The sequence below is a fragment of the Triticum urartu genome, chromosome 2A (genome assembly GCF_056163025.1).
Source record: "Triticum urartu cultivar PI428250 chromosome 2A, HENAU_Tu73, whole genome shotgun sequence".
Lineage (NCBI taxonomy): Eukaryota > Viridiplantae > Streptophyta > Magnoliopsida > Poales > Poaceae > Triticum > Triticum urartu.
The window spans coordinates 732,177,803-732,197,384 of NC_141874.1; the positions used below are offsets into that span (position 1 = coordinate 732,177,803).

At 50.6% G+C, this 19,582-nt stretch overlaps 1 protein-coding gene across 1 annotated transcript; it reads right to left on the reverse strand.

Moving 5' to 3' along the window:
* Positions 1-5,375: 5,375 nt before the first annotated feature.
* LOC147987330 (uncharacterized) lies at positions 5,376-9,155 on the reverse strand. The gene is made up of 4 exons (XM_087542349.1): positions 7,820-9,155; positions 7,633-7,733; positions 6,434-6,748; positions 5,376-6,038 (listed from the first exon to the last, which is right to left on the reverse strand). The coding sequence occupies exons 1-4, from the start codon at positions 9,153-9,155 to the stop codon at positions 5,376-5,378; spliced, it is 2,415 nt and encodes an 804-aa protein (XP_087398475.1).
* Positions 9,156-19,582: the final 10,427 nt, after the last annotated feature.

Consider the following 19,582-nt stretch of genomic DNA (forward strand, 5'->3'; position numbering starts at 1 on the left):
TCCTATGTTATCACTTTCAGGAAATTTTTCATTATAGAACTTGGCTTGTATATTCCAATGATGGGCTTCCTCAAAATGCCCTAGGTCTTCATGAGCAAGCAAGTTCGATGCACACCCACTTAGTTTCTTTTGTTGAGCTTTCATATACGTATAGCTCTAGTGCATCCGTTGCATGGCAATCCCTACTCACTCACATTGATATCTATTGATGGGCATCTCCATAGCCCGTTGATACGCCTAGTTGATGTGAGACTATCTTCTCCCTTATTGTCTTCTCCACAACCACCATTCTATTCCACCTATAGTGCTATATCCATGGCTCATGCTCATGTATTGCGTGAAGATTGAAAAAGTTTTGAGAATGTCAAAAGTATGAAACAATTGCTTGGCTTGTCATCAGGGTTGTGCATGATTTAAATACTTTGTGTGGTGAAGATGGAGCATAGCCAAACTATATGATTTTGTAGGGATAACTTTCTTTAGCCATGTTATTTTGAGAAGACATAATTGCTTTGTTAGTATGCTTGAAGTATTATTATTTTTATGTCAATATGAACTTTTGTCTTGAATCTTTCGGATCTGAATAGTCATACCACAATTAACAAGAATTACATTAAAATTATGCCAAGTAGGACTCCACATCAAAAATCTGTTTTTATCATTTACCTACTCGAGGACGAGCAGGAATTAAGCTTGGGGATGCTTGATACGTCTCCAATGTATCTATAATTTTTGATTGCTCCATGCTATATTATCTACTGTTTTGGACATTATTGGGCTTTATTATCCACTTTCATATTATTTTTGGGACTAACCTATTAACCGGAGGCCCAGCCCAGAATTGATGTTTTTTGCCTGTTTTGGGGTTTCGAAGAAAAGGAATATCAAACGGAGTCCAAACGGAATGAAACCTTCGGGAACGTGATTTTCTCAACGAACAAGACCCATGAGACTTGGACCCTACGTCAAGACACAAAAGAGGAGGCCATGAGGTAGGGGGCGCGCCTACCTCCCCCAAGCGCGCACTCCACCCTCATGGGCCCACTGTTGCTCCATCGATGTACTCCTTCCTCCTATATATACCTACGTACCCCCAAACGATCAGATACAGAGGCAAAACCCTAATTTCACCGCCGCAACTTTCTGTATCCACGAGATCCCATCTTGGGGCCTGTTTCGGAGCTCCGCCGGAGGGGGCATCGATCATGGAGGGCTTCTACATCAACACCATAGCACCTGCAATGAAGTTGTGAGTAGTTTACTTCAGACCTACGGGTCCATAGTTATTAGCTAGATGGCTTCTTCTCTCTTTTTGGATCTCAATACGAAGTTCTCCCCGTCTCTTATGGAGATCTATTCGATGTAATCTTCTTTTTGCGGTGTGTTTGTTGAGACCGATGAATTGTGGGTTTATGATAAAGTCTATCTATGAATAATATTTGAATCTTCTATGAATTCTTTTATGTATGATTGGTTATCTTTGCAAGTCTCTTCGAATTATCAGTTTGGTTTGGCCTACTAGATTGATCTTTCTTGCAATGGGAGAAGTGCTTAGCTTTGGGTTCAATCTTGCGGTGTCCTTTCCAAGTGACAGTAGGGGCTGCAAGGCACATATTGTATTGTTGCCATCGAGGATAACAAGATGGGGTTTTCATCATATTGCATGAGTTTATCCCTCTGCATCATGTCATGTTGCTTAAGGCGTTACTCTGTTTTCATTAACTTAATACTCTAGATGTGTCGGTGATATACCCCGCGGTATGATCCGGCCGGAGTTATAACCCGGCTGGGACTTAGTAAGCCGGCAGGTGTTAAAGCAGGTGGTAAACCGCCAGGTGTTATGACAGGTGGTAAACCGTTGGTGTTAAGTCAGACGGTAAACCGGCAGGTTGTTAAACCGGCTTACAGTTAAGACAAACAGGTAAAACGGGCAGTTAACCCAGATGGTAAACCGGCCGGTTGTTAAACCGGCTGTCAGTTAAGACAGGGGTTAAGTCAGATGATAAGTCAGCAGATGTTCTTAAACCGGCAGACCATCTTAAACCGACAGAAGTTAACTCCCGGCAGACAATCTTAAACCGGCACCAGTTAACTCCCGGCAGGTAGTGGTAACTGGGTTGCTAGGAGTTATGAAGCCCGCGACGTTATGAAGCCCAAGATGTTAAGAAGCCCGTGAAGAGAAGTCATAATAGTTAAGTCTTAAGTCCGAATTGTACTCTACATGTAACCCACCCCTTCAACATATATAAGAAGGGGCAGGGCTCCCCAAAGAGGGACAAGTAAGAAGAAATAATCTTAAAGGGTTAGGGTTAACTGGCAGAGTCGGTTTACGGCGACTTCCCCATGATCATAATGAGACCTAGCCACAAACAGTATGTAGGGTTGTTACCGGATGATGTTTCCCGGGGCCCGAAGCTGTCTAAACCCTTGTCTTGCGTTGCGTTTCTCGATTCCACTCAACCCCTCTCAAGCTACCACATAGATGTGTTAGCCTCACGACTAAGTCCTCACACTAAGGACATCCGCCGTGACAATTCCACGTCAGTTGGCGCCCACCGTGGGGCCCGCGCACGGTGATGTTGAGTTCTTGGAGGAATCTTTTTCCGGATTTCAAGATGTTCGCAGATTACCAGAGTACATCACATGAAGGAACATGATAAGAAGAATCAAGGGTGTTTTGTGTATGACCCGGACGCCACTAACTCCGCCGTTTTTCTGCCTTGGTGTTGACTGAAGACTGAAGTGAAACCAAAGGAATATCAAGTATTTTGACGAATTACGGATTGTGGGAAGGCTGCAATGACCCGGAAAGCTGGCCACGAGTTAGTAGAAGAGACGGACATAGTTCTCCACACCAACCATGACCCGGAATAGACGGCCTCAACCCGTGGCTAATCTGGCCTCTACCTCTCCTGAGTCACCATCACGAATCATCTCCGGACTCCAGTTCGAGTCGTTGACGCACCTTGCCTTCCGGCCGAGTTACCCTCCGTCCGAGTGACTGTCATGCTATCGCGCGGTGTTACGTGTCCACCTCCGTGCCGGCTCTCGACGCGCTGGGCTGTGAGTCGCCTCCCCTCTGAGTCACTACACCTCAGGCCACTCAAGTTCCAAAGGAAATCAACGAAGTGTGTCAGAATAAAAAAACAAGTCATGGACGGCCCAGTTACAGGCGCTCGTGGAGCCGCCCTTCGTTCCACGACCGCTGCTGCCTTTTTCTACGTCTGCAAAGCCGCCGTAAACCGGAGACCACCACTGCCGTTGTCGCGCGCCTGAGTCGCCCGCTAAGCCGTGGTCTGCCCCGTGCCCTTCTGGCGAGTCGTCGGCAACTGTGGTAAACCGCCCACACCTCCAGTAAACCGGACCTGATCTGACGCCTCGCCGGTCTTTCTGCTCGCCTCCAAACCGCCTTAGCCGGATTAACTGCCACCTCGAACAGCCACCGTGGGCATTCGCCGAGCCTCCTTGAGCCACCACTGCTGACGCGTTTCGAGCTGCTGCATCGTTGAACCGCCGCCTCCGAGTTGCCGTTCGCGTCGCCGCGACTTCAAGCCGGCCACACGTCCGCGTCCGCGGCCTCGGTGACCCGCCGCTGTGTTTCCCTTCTGCTAGCAAGTCGCCTTGAAGTGGCCTGACCCGCACCACAGCGCCACAGGCCGGCCTCGCTCGCCTCAACGGCTCACGCCCCTGCCTTGAATCGCCGTGCCTTGCTTCTTCTGCCGTGATTCAGCCAGGGCCGCAACCGTTCGCCTTGCCGGTTTATCACCTCACGGCCGGATCGTGCCTCGACCCGCCATCTGCTTTGTATTCGACCTTCACGACCCCGATCCGTTTCACCATCACAGACGTGCTTCTGAACCGCCGGCCCTGATTCGTCACCTCAGGCCGGCTCTACCCCGCCACTAGTTCAGTCGCGCCATCGCCTCCTCTGGATTGGCATCACCGACCCGCATCCACCTCAAACCGTCGTCGCCTTCACATTTGAGTCACCATGGCAACGCTGAGCTGCTGGCCGTATCCGCCATCAAGTTGCCGTCCTCGCGACCTGCTTGAGCCGCCAGGACCTTCCTTGGTTCTGAATCACCAACTCCGCCATTCCGGCTAGCAAGCAACCGCCGTCTGTGAGACGCCGTTCACTTTAGCAGATGAGCGCCTACGCTTCCAAGCCGGCCAGACCTCAGTTAAGGTCGCCGTGGTCTGCCTCCGCGCCGCGTCGAGCCCTCCGAACACGGTCATGTTGGCCCAGTCCCGACCTTGATGACGCTGTTGTCGAGTACTTTCCGACAATACGCAGCGACGTACAAGCTACAGCCGATTGCTTCCGGCTGCTTCGACGGAGACGTGCACGTACAGCGGTACACAAGCAGGCAAGCATCCTGGTGGATGGATTCTCGTGTCTAGCTAGCTATCGTAGACCAAGTTCGTCGGAAACACAATACGCAGACTCGCCGAGTTGGCTAAGAGGCTCGTGTCGAGCCTTTGCACTTTATTGCTTTGATTTGATCTGGTGTTACAGGGGATACACGCACTGGTATTTATATTACCAATATTCTACCTAGTACATGTACGACTCGGTTACTGCTACAAGTCCGTGCCGGACTATACTTACCTAATCGTGATTATTTCCAACAATCACCCCCCTAAGCACGATGTCCTCACTTTACAGCTTGGACGTCGATCCTTCTCTGCATCTCCGTGAACTTCTGTCGCCCCAAAGACTTGGTCAGGATGTCTGCAAGCTGATCGTCGGTGCAAATGTAGTTGACTTCAATCTTGCCTTCTTCCACGCAATCCCGTATGTAATGATACCTTATATCAATGTGCTTACTTCTGTCATGATGCACTGGATTCTTACATAGGGCAATCGTGGATTTGTTGTCAACGTAGAGCACCACTCCTTCCGGTTCCTTGTCAGTGAGGTCACCGAGTAGCCTTTCTAGCCACACACCTTGACCTGCCGTGGTTGCAGTTGCAATATACTCCGCTTCACAGGATGATAATGCGACCACCTTCTGCTTTTGTGATACCCAACTCACTATGCTTCTTCCCAAGAAATATGCCACGCCCGAGGTACTTTTACGGTCGTCAATATCTCCTGCCAAGTCGCTATCACTGTAGCCAAGTAGCTCCACCATCTCCTTCTGCTTCTCTCTCAAATAGACACAACCGAAGTTAGTTGTCCCTTTGATGTACCTGAGTATTTGTTTCACAGCTGCCCAATGTTCTGTCGTGGGTGCTTCCATGAAGCGACTCACTACACCAACGGAATAGGCCAACTCTGGTCGTGTATTCACAAGATACCTTAGGCTTCCGACCACACTTCTATAATCCGTTGCATCAACCGCGGGTGCTTGACTCCTCTTGCTAAGTTTAAGTCAAGGCTCCATTGGAATATGACTTGGATTGCAGTCCTCCATGCTACAGCTTTCAAGAATCTTCTTTGCATATGCCTCCTGGCATAGTGTGATTCCCTCCGGCTTTTGATGTACCTCGATCCCGAGATAGTAAGTCAAGAGCCCTAGATCACTCATCTTGAAAAGCTCCTGCATTTGTAGCTTGAATCTAGCAATCTCCTCCTCATCTGCTCCAGTTATCAAGAGATCATCAACATAGATGCCCACTAGAAGACGATCCTTGCCTTTACCTCGCTTATACATAGCATGCTCCAGTGGACGTTTCTCAAAACCAAGAGAAACTAGTGTACGATCAAGCTTGATGTTCCACGCCCGAGGAGCTTGGCATAGCCCGTACAATGCCTTGTGTAGTTTCAACACCTTGTGCTCCTCTCCTATTTTGATGTAACCCGGTGGTTGCTTCACATATACTTCTTCTTTCAACTCCTCGTTCAAAAAAGCGGATTTTACATCCATGTGATGTAGCCTCCAAGATTCTTGAGCCGCGAGAGCTATAACTAGCCTCACCGATTCCATCCTTGTGACTGGAGCGAACACTTCCTCGAAGTCTACACCTTGCTCTTGCACATATCCTTTGGCTACGAGCCTTGCTTTATGCTTCACCAAGTTTCCTTCGGCATCTTTCTTGACTTTATACACCCACTTAAGCCCTATGATTTTATGGTCGTTGGGTGGAGGATCCACGAGCTCCCATGTTTTGTTGTCTTGGATTGATCCCAACTCCTCGTCCATAGCACGACGCCAACACTCCTCCGTGTTTGCCTCTTCAAATTTTGTCGGTTCCTCGACGCTAAGCAAACACTGTCGACCTCTTCTTTTAATTTTCACCGGATTTTTCTTCAGATATAAATCCACCACTGGTCGAAGATGTACTGGTGTCGGCGGACGTTCCCTTGTCTCCTGTTCAGTCGAAGACGATGGATTTTCATCGGGAGTTGCCAAACTCCCAATTTCTGGTGAATCCTGTTCCTCCGAACTGGTTGCAGCTTGATCAGATGAACCATCCAAAATATGTGTACCATCTTCAGGTACATGGCCTTCACGTACGTGCCCTTCATGTGCTCATGGTGCAGCACGTGGGCTGCTTTGCAGCCTACTAGAAACGCCTCCAGCGGACAGGCTCTTAGTGCCTGGGCTGGCTGGTGCTGGGCTTCCGGGGCCACGAGCTGGGGTGGCATGTTCTGGTCCTGACGTAACAACGCCACCAGGACGAGCGCTGTGCGCGCTGCTGCCAAGCGTGCCGTACGTGCCCTCGGGCGCGTCGGCTGCTGGTGCGCCCTCTTTTTCTGCTGCGCCGTCCGCGCCGTTTGTTGCGGCCGACGTCTCCGGTCAATCTGCATGCTCGTAATCATCGTAAACAACGTTGAATATTTCATCAGAAGACAAGTATACCGGCTTAGTGGAGTTCCAATTCCATGATCTTGCTTCTTCAAAGACCACATCGCGTGTCACAACCACCTTATTGGTAGAGGGATTGCACACGCGGTATGCCTTCGTGCCCTTTTCATAGCAAACTAGCACCATTGGAGTACTCCGATCCGCCAATTTGCTAGTATGCCCGGTCACTGTCTTCACATGCGCTACGCACCCGAAAGTGCGAAGATGATCAACCGTGGGCTTGTGTCCGTACCATGCTTCGTACGGCGTCATCCCAACCACACTTTTGGTTGGAGCCCGGTTCAGCAAATAAACGGCTGTATTGACCGCCTCACCCCAAAACTTGCCCGACATGCCTTTACTCTTCAACATGCTTCGTGCCATCGCCACCACGGTTTGGTTCCTCCGTTCCACAACACCGTTTTGCTGCGGTGAATATGGTGCCGTAAAATACCTCTTGATCCCTTGAGCTTCGCAAAATTCCGTGAATGCACGAGACTTGAACTCACCCCCCCCGATCGGTACGGAGGGCCTTCAGCTTGGCTTCAGATTCTACTTCAGCCGCCATCTTTATTATCCTGAAGGCTTGCAAAGCTTGGTCCTTCGTCTTCAACAACATGATCCACATGAATCTGCTGAAGTCGTCGACGACGAGCAAGAAGTATCTATTTCCGGTAGGGGTGGCCGGTGTAATCGGTCCGCACAAGTCTCCATGGACCAACTCAAGAGCTTTACTCGCTCTAAAGTTTCCCTCTCTTGGGAACGGGGCTCGCCTTTGTTTCCCAATGAGACAACCGTCGCACACTTGGTCGACATGATTGATGCACGGTAGACCACGTACCATCTCCTTTTGTCCAAGTTGCCGAAGAGCCTGGAAATTTAGATGACCGTAGCGCGCGTGCCACTTCCATGCCGAGTCGTCCATGCTTGACAAGAGACATACTGGATCCACACGATCCAAGTTGAGGACGTAAAGCCTGTTAGGTGACCTCTGCACCTTCATAATTAGCATCCTCTGACGATCATACCCCATAGATAGCCATCTTCGAGCACAATCTTGCAACCACGCTCCTCGAGCTGACCAAGACTTATGATGCTGCTCTTTAGCTTGGGAATATAGTACACATCTGTGAGTACCTTGTGACCGCCGCTCTTCAACTCAAACAGGACAGTACCTCGCCCTGCGATGTCAACGGTCCGTCCGTCGCCAAACCGAACCGTGCCTCCCACCGAAACACTGAGCTCAGAAAACTGGTCCTTGTCGCCGGTCATGTGGTTGCTAGCGCTCGTGTCGAGGTACCACACGTGCCTCGACGTGTTCATCCTCTTCTTATCGTGAAGATAAACTGCCTCCTCTATGAGCGTGACAACCTCTGTAGCCGGCGCCTTCGGAGCTGGACTATCCTCGTCCATTAGCTCGCATACTTCGACCATGAGCATCATGTCTCCATCATCGCCTCCTTTGGCCAGGAGAGCTTTCTCCTTCGGTGGTTTCTTGCACTCCGACTTGAAGTGCCCCATGATGCCACAGTTGTGACACTTGATCTTGCGCTTGTCGAACTTCTTCTTCTTCTTCGGAGCGCCGTCACCGGCGTTCTTCTTACTTTGTTCTTTTGGCGCACGATCTTGGCGAGTGTTGCTGCTAGAGCCCTCGCCTCCTCTCCTTGAGTCCAGCGCCATCCACTGAGCCCGTGTGAGCATGACATTTTCATCGTTCCTCCCATCCCCAAGACTGTACCGCATACGCTCGTCGCGAGCCTTGTAGCGCCCGACGAGATCGTCGATGGAGAGAGTCTCAAGATCGACGCACTGCTCGATTGCCGTGACAATTTGCAGGTACCGGGGAGGAGCCGCGCGCAAGAACCGCCGAACAACCGAGGTCTCCGTGAGGTTTTCTCCAAGCGCGCGGATCCGATTGACGAGAGTAGCCACCCGTGAAGCGAACGCATCCACGGACTCATTGTCGCCCATGACCAAAGTCTCGTAGTTCCTTAGGAGAGTTTGGAGATTGGCTTGCTTGACGCGGGTGTGTCCCTCAAACATGAGCTTCAAAGTATCCCACGCCTCCTTCGCCGTTTCTTTGGCGATTAGGTGCTGGAGGACATCCATCGGCATCACCGAATAAATCGCCGACGCCGCCTGCCGATCCTTCCGGTGCTCGGCTCCCTCCTTCTTGAACGCGTCGCCTCCTGGGTCGACCGCGTACCATAGCTCGTTGGCGCGGAGACCACACTCCATGAGGGCCTTCCAGACCCCAAAGTTCTCGCGATCAAATCGTGGGTACGATGAACTCGCCGGAGCAGCAAATACTTTAGCCGCACCGGAGTACTCCGCCAGCTGCTTGTTCCTCTCGTCGTCCGCCATGATCCTCCGTTACTAGAAGATCAACCTTGCTCTAAATACCAATTGTTGGCCCAGTCCCGACCTTGATGACGCTGTTGTCGAGTACTTTCCGACAATACGCAGCGACGTACAAGCTACAGCCGATTGCTTCCGGCTGCTTCGACGGAGACGTGCACGTACAGCGGTACACAAGCAGGCAAGCACCCTGGTGGATGGATTCTCGTGTCTAGCTAGCTATCGTAGACCAAGTTCGTCGGAAACACAATACGCAGACTCGCCGAGTTGGCCAAGAGGCTCGTGTCGAGCCTTTGCACTTTATTGCTTTAATTTGATCTGGTGTTACAGGGGATACACGCACTGGTATTTATATTACCAATATTCTACCTAGTACATGTACGACTCGGTTACTGCTACAAGTCCGTGCCGGACTATACTTACCTAATCGTGATTATTTCCAACAGGTCATCCATGCGTGTTGGGTCATCGCTGCATCTCCGTGCAGGGTCTGGCCATGTTCGGGATGCCACGGGCTGCCTCCTTCGGACTTGAACCGACACAGTTAAGCTGGCTTGAGTCCCCGCTTTCATCGATCCGCCAGGCGCCTTGCCGTCACCCGTGTAAAGAGGCCTGAGGGAGTCCAGGATTAGGGGGTGTCCGGATAGCTGGACTGTTGGACTGTGAAGATACAATATTGAAGACTCCATCCCGTGTCCGGAAGGGAGTTTCCTTGGCGTGGAAGGCAAGCTTGGCGATACGGATATGAAGATCTCCTACCATTGTAACTGACTCTATGTAACCCTAACCCCATCCGGTGTCTATATAAACCGGAGGGTTTTAGTCCGTAGGACAACGTACACATCAACAATCATACCATAGGCTAGCTTCTAGGGTTTAGCCTCCTCGATCTCGTGGTAGATCTACTCTTGTACTACCCATATCATCAATATTAATCAAGCAGGACGTAGGGTTTTACCTCCATCGAGAGGGCCCGAATCTGTGTAAAACTTCGTGTCCCTTGCCTCCTGTTACCATCCGGTCTAGACGCACAGTTCGGGACCCCCTACCCGAGATCCGCCGGTTTTGACACTGACATTGGTGCTTTCATTGAGAGTTCCTTTGTGTCGTCGCCATCAGGAAGGATGCCTCGCCCCATCTTTAAAGACGGCACCGTTGCTAAGGGAGCTTTGGCTGTCGGCCAAACCCTCCGGCTAGGTGGTTTTCTTATGACCGCCTGTTCGGCTTCTGCGCCGACGATGACCTCTCGAGCCATCGAAAACAATCTTCATATCAGCTCGGAACTTGCCGAGCAGTTAGATCCAATGGAGCTTTCCTCCATAAACGACCTCTTGGATCGCTTCGCCGCCCTGGGAGTCGCTACGGATTACGACCAGATCGGGCCTAAAACTGATCTGAGAGAGATTAACTCTTCCCAAGTCACCCATCACGTTGCCGTGGTAGAGGGACAGTGCGGCGACCCTTCATCTATCTTAAGGACTCGCTACGTCCGGATTGCCGATCCCTCCAAGACGGATACTCGCGGAGGGGAGGATATCACTCAAGACCTGAACTTAGAGTCAGGCGACGGGCTGGATTCATTAGACAACATCCAGGAATCCAAATTTTTGAGTTCGGAAATTCCTCGGCCTCTGAGCCTTAGATGGGCTGAGGCTTCGGATTTAATTCCACCCACCCACCCCAACATAAGTGATCTATCCAAAATCAGGCAAGAACCCGATGAAACAGTACATCATTACTGGGCCAGATTTCTCTTAGTTAAGAACATGCTAAGGGACTGCCGCGAGGAAGACGCAATCTCAATCTTCTGCGATAATTGCACGGACAAGGGAATACTCAACGCCATAAGTCGCCGTGATATTACACGCTTCGCTGACTTGGCGTCCATTGTGCGAAAGTACTGTGCGATGGAAAGCGCCTGGAAAACCGAAATAAAATTTTGGGACAATCCGGACCTGAATACAAACCCAGTCCGAAATAAAAGGGTGCATCATCACCAGTCACCCGGGTCAAGAACTAAAAAGCAAAAACCATCTACAGGGCATGGAACCATACTAGAAGGATGGCTTAATGGACCCTGTAAAATTCACAGTACAGAGGACGCCACACCAACTCACGGCCTCAGAGCATGTTGGATACTCTGGCAGGTGGCCAAATTTGGCGAAAATCTCCTAATTCCGGAGGCCACAGAAAGCCACCCCAGAGACACCAATATGGTATTAACTGTCTTCGAGACTTACGCATCAAATAATACGCGAAAAAGGACACTCCGCAGCCTTGCCGAAGTCTACCAAGTAGCAACAATAAACCCATGGAGTGACATGGCTATTACCTTTAACACCAGTGATGAACCTAAATTCCGAACAGCCCGAGCACCAGCCACATTGGTCCTCAGTCCAATAGTGGACAGCTTTCGTCTTACCAAGGTACTCATGGACGGCGGCAGCGGATTGAACCTCATTTATGAGGAGACCCTTCAAAAAATGGAAATAGACTGGAACCGCATTGAGCGAAGCAGCACAACCTTTAGAGGAATAATCCCCAGTCGGGAAGTGCGCTGTAGAGGAAAAATCACACTAGATGTGGTGTTCGGCACGCCGGATAATTACAGGTCCGAAGAGGTCACGTTCCAGGTGGCTCCGTTCAGCAGCGGTTATCACGCTCTGCTAGGGCGGGAAGCGTTCACAATCTTCCAAGCAATACCCCATTATGGGTACATGAAGCTCAAGATGCCCGGGCCTAACGGGATCATCACTCTCGCTAGTGATCCGGACATAGCACTCCGCGCCGAAAACAAGGCAGCCGCACTGGCCCTCGAGGCACTATCCGAAGCCCTAGCGGCTGAGGAGCTGACTGCGCTGCGCTCTACGGTGAATAGGGACAATGTGTTACTCGATAAAAGATCCAAGTCCATCTCCTTTAAACCGGCGGACGAAATAGTCAAATTCCAAGTCCATCCAACGGACCCCAATAAAACAGCTTCCATCGGGGCACAGTTAAACCCTGATGTCGACGCCACATTGCGAGAGTTCCTACGAGAGAACTGGGACATTTTCGCCTGGCACCCTTCAGACATGCCAGGAATCCCACGCAGGCTGGCCGAGCACAGCTTAAATATCCAAGCAGGATTCAAACCTGTCAAACAGGCTCTTCGGCGTTTTTCCGAACCTAAGAGATAGGCCATGGGAGAGGAGCTAGCAAAGCTATTGGAGGCCAGATTCATCAGAGATATAAAACATCCGGACTGGCTAGCAAACCTGGTGATGGTACCAAAGAAGGACAAATCCTGGCGCCTGTGTGTCGATTTTAAATACCTTAACAAGGCTTGCCCAAAGGATCCCTTCCCCCTCCCCCGCATCGATCAAAGTATCGACGCTACCGCAGGACACGATTCGTTGTGTTTCCTCGATGCATATTCTGGCTACCATCAAATCAAGATGGCAGAACCAGACCAAGCCGCAACAACATTTATCACACCATACGGGCCATTCTGCTTCAACACGATGCCCTTCGGGCTCAAAAACGCCGGGGCAACATATCAGCGCATGATTCAGACATGTGTGGCAAGCCAGATCGGCAAAACAGTGGAGGCATATGTAGATGATGTGGTCGTCAAAACAAGACATGTTGAATCTCTAGTAGACGACTTGAGGCTCACATTTGATAACCTCCGAACATACGACATCAAGCTCAACCCGGAAAAATGCGTTTTCGGCGTTCCAGCCGGAAAGCTCTTGGGCTTCATTGTATCCGGTAGAGGAATTGAAGCAAATCCAGCCAAGATCCGAGCTCTGTCACAATTGGATATCCCAAAGGACCTCAAACAAATACAAAAGTTAACCGGATGCGTGGCGGCTCTAAGCCGCTTTATCTCCCGCTTGGGAGAAAAGGCTCTACCCCTTTACCGCCTCCTTCGGCGCACCGAACACTTCAAATGGATGAATGCAGCCACGGCTGGACTCGACGAAATAAAAACCATACTAGCAACAAACCCAGTCCTGGCCGCGCCAAACATCGGCGAACCAATGCTATTATACATTGCAGCAACACATCAGGTTGTAAACGCAGTGCTCGTCGTCGAACGAGAAGCGGACGGACACATATTTCCCCTTCAAAAGCCAGTCTATTATGTGTCCACTGTCCTCACTCCCTGCAAATCACGGTACCCGCATTATCAAAAGATTGCATACGCGGTATTCATGGCATCCCGGAAGCTACGACACTACTTTCAAGAGTGTTCAATAACAGTAGCCTCGGAAGTACCACTTAACGATATTATAAACAACCGTGACGCAACGGGCCGGATTGCAAAATGGGCCATTGAGCTCCTCCCGTTTGACATAACTTATAAGCCACGATGAGCCATCAAGTCGCAAGTCTTGGCCGACTTCGTCGCAGAATGGACGGAGGCCGAACTCCCTAAAGAGTACGGCACATATTCAAATTGGATCATGCATTTCGACAGCTCCAAGATGTTGGCCGGACTGGGGGCTGGCGTCGTTTTGACGTCCCCCACAGGAGACACAGTTCAATACGTACTACAGATTATGTACACGGACTCCAACAACGCAGCCGAATATGAGGCCCTTTTACATGGTCTTCGGATGGCAGTATCCATGGGCATCCAACGCCTAGAGGTGCGCAGGGACTCGAACCTCGCAATATCCCAAATAAATGGAGACTTCGATGCCAAGGATCCAAAAATGGCAGCTTACCGCAATGTCGTCCTAAAAATGTCAGCTCGGTTCGAGGGGCTTGAATTTCACCATATAGCCTGAGAAAATAATCAGGCGGCAGATGTCCTGGCACGCATCGGCGCAAAACGCGATGTAGTCCCCCCCCCCCCCCCCCAACATCTTCTTGGAAAGGTTGTTCAAGCCATCCGTAGTATGGGAAGGGGAGCCGAACAATAACAGCCCAGACCCAACCACACTGCCCGGCACCGAACATTCTGACACAATCGGAGGCTCTGCCAATGAAATAACACCTTCGGCCCACGTAATAATGGCCGTTATCGCCCCGTGGACAGAACCATTCCTCGCCTACCTTACTAGGCAGGAACTCCACGAGGACCAAAATGAGGCACGCTGCATAGTGCGGCGATCCAAAGCCTACAGAGTCCACGAGGGAGAGCTTTATAAGAAAAGCACTACCGGAGTCCTTCAAAGGTGCATCTCCGAAGAGGAGGGCCGGAACCTCCTGGCTGAAATTCATGCCGGACTTGGCGGTCATCATGCTGCAGCCCGGTCCCTTGTAAGCAAGGCCTTCCGTACAGGCTTTTATTGGCCGACGGCCCGGGCAGACGCTCAGGACTTAGTCCAACGATGCACCGGTTGCCAGCTCTTTGCAAACCAAAGCCATATGCCACCCACCGCCCTCCAAACTATCCCCATTACTTGGTCCTTCGCGGTCTAGGGGCTTGACATGGTTGGACCCCTTAAAGGCGGAACCCACAAGCAAAAATACTTACTGGTCATGGTGGATAAGTTCACCAAATGGATAGAAGCCAAGCCTGTTAAGACGGCCGAATCCGGACCGGTGATAGACTTTATATCCGGGGTTGTACACCGTTACGGCGTCCCCCACAGCATCATCACTGATAATGCCACGAACTTCAGGGCCGACGAGGTAAAACTCTAGTGCAAAAACATGGGCATCAAGCTCGATTATGCTTCCGTCTATCACCCATAAACTAATGGCCAGGTCGAACACGCAAATGGTCTTATCATGAGCGGCATCAAACCCAGATTAGTGCGGTCCCTCAAGGAATCTAACACGCACTGGGTAGAGGAGCTCGACTCCGTACTCTGGGGGCTGCGGACCACGCCGAATCGCACCACCGGATACACACCATTCTTTATGGTGTACGGCGCAGAGGCAGTTTTGCCTTGCGACATAATTCATGACTCACCTCGAGTGCGCATGTACGAAGAAAGAGAAGCTGAGCTCAATCGGCAGGACAGCTTGGACGCATGGGAGGAGGAGCGTGACGTGGCAAAAGCCCGTTCCACATTCTATCAACAGCAGCCTCGAAGATACCAAAGTAGAGAAGTACGGGCCAAAACATACAATGTTGGCGAATTAGTTCTACGACTACCGGACAAGAAAAAGGACAAACTCGAGACCAAGTGGGAAGGTCCCTTTATAATTGACCAATTCCTGACTGGTGGAGCGTACCGCCTGCGGCATGCATCGGATAACCAACTCGAGCCAAACCCATGGAACGCAGCCCGTCTCCGAAGATTCTATGCCTAGCGTCGGACTCTGTGTTCGTCTCCTTCCTCTGTCCATTTTTTATATTTTATATTTTCTGTCTTACATTTCTCTTCTTCTCTCTCTCTCTCACTTATAGCCTCTAAAGGCTCATAAAGTGGCGCGCTATCCGTGCTCATTAAACCTGGGGGCCTCTTTAAACAGAAGCTTATTCATGCGGGATTCATGCCCAACACATGTGTCACACTTCCGCATGTACCTTTTATTCACCATTATATGCATTGATATGACTTAAGTTTTGGCCAAGCTGGGTTGCCTGGCTCCTGTGCTTACCCCTACATTCCCGATTGTTCGGCTAGGTGGTAAAGGGAGCACCTCTGCAATTGTTACTGCCGGGTCAGCCGGACATGTACCTCAGACTGGGTGAAGCCGAAAGCTAGCGTTCTTAAGGGAATATTCGGTCAGTGAACTAAAGATGATACTTTTTTTATCTATACGCCCCCAGATGTTTTTCCTGCGTTTCTTTTCGCAGCATGGACATGCACCTTAGGGCATGCCTCCCAGGAAAAGGAACCCCTAACGGAACTATTCTCGCTGGAAGATGTTTCTTACTAACCATGTAATGTAACATACCTAGTCGGGCACTTGTGTGTTCACGCCCTAATGACCCCTACACCTGGTCTCCATGCATTCCCCAGTTCCTATATAACCGCATGGGAATTCAGACACACTCCGGACCGTCAGGTCCCGAGGCTGAAGCGAAAAGGTCGGCCATGACAAATGATCTACAATCTGGCTAGAAGGCATTATAAATGTCAATTAAATTACATAGTCATTTTGACTGGTTGTATTCCTCTTCAATACCATCTAACAGGCTGTCTAATTTACAGTCCTGCTGGGAATACTTTGTGGCCAACTCTACTTGGCCGTATACTAAGCTTATAGGGATCTCCTTCCCATCGGGCCCTACAGGACCGACCTCGGCCATGTGGTTGGGGTCAGCCTTTGCGTACCGCGTCTTCACCATGACCCAGGCCTCCCTAGCGCCTTGACGGCAAGCTGATATCTTCCACAATCGGAAGCGCCACCATGCTCCCATTAGCTTCTCCGCAAGCTCTCCAAGACCTTCGGGCATGGAGACGGATGGCCACAGGGCCTGGGCGACGCCTTGCATCGCCTGCCGAACTCGATCAAGCAGTTGCGAGAGCTCGGGAAGAAGGTCACCCGTAGAACCGGGCATCTCCTCTGCAGGACGACCTGTTAGCACAACTACAGACATTGCTCTGTTAGTCGACTTCCCCGCCGAACTTTCTTTCAAAAGGTTCGTTCAAGCACTTACTAAATATGCCGCGCCGAAGCCGCTGATTCTCCTTCACAGAGTCTGACAGCTGGGCACGAACATCTTTCAGCTCGACGCCCAGCTTGTTGTTGGCATCTTGGAGATCGTTCTTCTCCCGCATCACCTTTGTCAGCACCCTCTCACCAGCCTTTAGCTGGCGTAGGAGGTGTTACCTTTCCGGATTCAATCCGGCGCCATCTGCAATTTCATTTGTCACATTCGCACCAAAGCCGTGCTTCACAAAATACTTATCTTTCAAAGTGTATATTACTAGAGGGGGTCTCCTTAGGCTCCCCTGCCGCGGCTAGTGCGGCCTCAAGTTGGGCTTTGCACTCTTCCAGCTCCTTGGACATTAGGGAATTCTTTTCCGTCAGAACCTGCGTCACAAATGATCCTTAAATCAGTTATTCTAACTGTTTCAAGTCTCGGGGGTTACTGGTATATACATATAATTACCAGAATTTTCTTACCCGTATGTCTTTTACATACTGTTCCGTGGCTCTGGCTAGACCATTTTGAGCAGCACGGAGATACGCATCTCCCGAGTTGAAGGCATCTAACGCCCCTTGGGAGAAACAAGCGTCGCGAAGAACTATCTGGCGACGCCTGTGGTTCATGACACTCTCCACCTCAGAGTTGGTGGCAGACAAAACGTCCACATCCTCCGTCGGAGGAGCGTCTGGCGCGTGCCTTGCGTTCGCCTCTGCCTCCTGACTAGGCTTTGGAGCCTGGCTGGTGGAGGCGCGATTGACAGCCTCTCCGGATGTAGTCCGGCGAGGTCTCTTTGTCCTGAAAAGAGCGCGAGTGTCAATATGCCTCTAAGGAATAACACCTGGGATAAGGGGGCGCGCCATACCTTTGCGCTGACGCCTCAGTCCGGACTACACTTCTTTTCTGCCCGCGGGGCCCTACGGCCCCTCGTTGGCTTGTCGCCGCAGGTTCGGCCTTCCGCCTTAAATACCTCCCCTGCAAAGTTCGGTTGCAATCAGGAAACTGAACCCGAGTGGGAGGACACCTATCCAGGGTACTGGGACTTTGATCTCAGGTACCTGGGGGGTCAGGATTAGCCTTGGGTAATCGGCCGTAATGGCCACCAAGGCATTGTCCTTGCTCAATTGATGGAACACTCCATCAATCAGCTCCACAGATATGTCCGGATCCTCTTGGGAGGCCGAGTCGAGGGACCGTCCTGGGTCCTCGGTGAAGGAAATATGCCCTAGAGGCAATAATAAAGTTATTATTTATTTCCTTATATCATGATAAAAGTTTATTATTCATGCTAGAATTGTATTAACCGGAAACATAATACATGTGTGAATACATAGACAAACAGAGTGTCACTAGTATGCCTCTACTTGACTAGCTCGTTAATCAAAGATGGTTATGTTTCCTAACCATGGACAAAGAGTTGTTATTTGATTAACGGGATCACATCATTAGTTGAATGATCTAATTGACATGACCCATTCCATTAGCTTAGCACCCGACCGTTTAGTATGTTGCTATTGCTTTCTTCATGACTTATACATGTTCCTATGACTATGAGATTATGCAACTCCCGTTTGCCAAAGGAACACTTTGTGTGCTACCAAACGTCACAACGTAACTGGGTGATTATAAAGGAGCTCTACAGGTGTCTCCAAAGGTACATGTTGGGTTGGCGTATTTCGAGATTAGGATTTGTCACTCCGATTGTCGGAGAGGTATCTCTGGGCCCTCTCGGTAATGCACATCACTTAAGCCTTGCAAGCATTGCAACTAATGAGTTAGTTGCGGGATGATGTATTACAGAACGAGTAAAGAGACTTGCCGGTAACGATATTGAACTAGGTATAGGATACCGACGATCGAATCTCGGGCAAGTAACATACCGATGACAAAGGGAACAACGTATGTTGTTATGTGGTCTGACCGATAAAATATCTTCATAGAATATGTAGGAGCCAATATGAGCATCCGGGTTCCGCTATTGGTTATTGGCCGGAGACGTGTCCCGGTCATGTCCACATTGTTCTCGAACCCGTAGGGTCCGCATGCTTAAGGTTTCGATGACAGTTATATTATGAGTTTATGCATTTTGATGTACCGAAGGTTGTTCGGAGTCCCGGATGTGAACACGGACATGACGAGGAGTCTTGAAATGGTCGAGACATAAAGATTGATATATTGGAAGCCTATGTTTGGATATGGGAAGTGTTCCGGGTGAAATCGGGATTTTACCGGAGAACCGGGAGGTTACCGGAACCCCCCGGGAGGTATATGGGCCTTAGTGGGCCTTAGTGGAAGAGAGGAGAGGTGGCCAGAGATGGGCCGTGCGCCCCTCCCCCCCTTGGTCCGAATAGGACAAGGAGAGGGGGCCGGCCCCCCTTCCTCCTCTCTCTCCTCTTCCCCCCCCCCCCTCCGCGAATCCTATTCCAACTAGGAAAGGGGGGAGTCCTACTCCCGAAGGGAGTAGGACTCCTCCTGGCGCGCCCTATGATGGCCGGCCGGCCTCCCTCCCTTGAGCCTTTATATACGGAGGCAGGGGCACCCCCTAGAGACAAGTTGATCCACGTGATCATATTCTTAGCCGTGTGCGGTGCCCCCTTCCACCATACTCCTCGATAATATTGTAGCGGTGCTTAGGCGAAGCCCTGCGACAGTAGTACATCAAGATCGTCACCACGCCATCGTGCTGACGGAACTCTTCCCCGACACTTTGCTGGATCGGAGTCCGGGGATCGTCATCGAGCTGAACGTGTGCTAGAACTCGGAGGTGCCGTAGTTTCGGTGCTTGATCGGTCGGGCCGTGAAGACGTACGACTACATCAACCAAGTTAACGCTTCCGTTGTCGATCTACAAGGGTACATAGATCACACTCTCCCCCTCTTGTTGCTATGC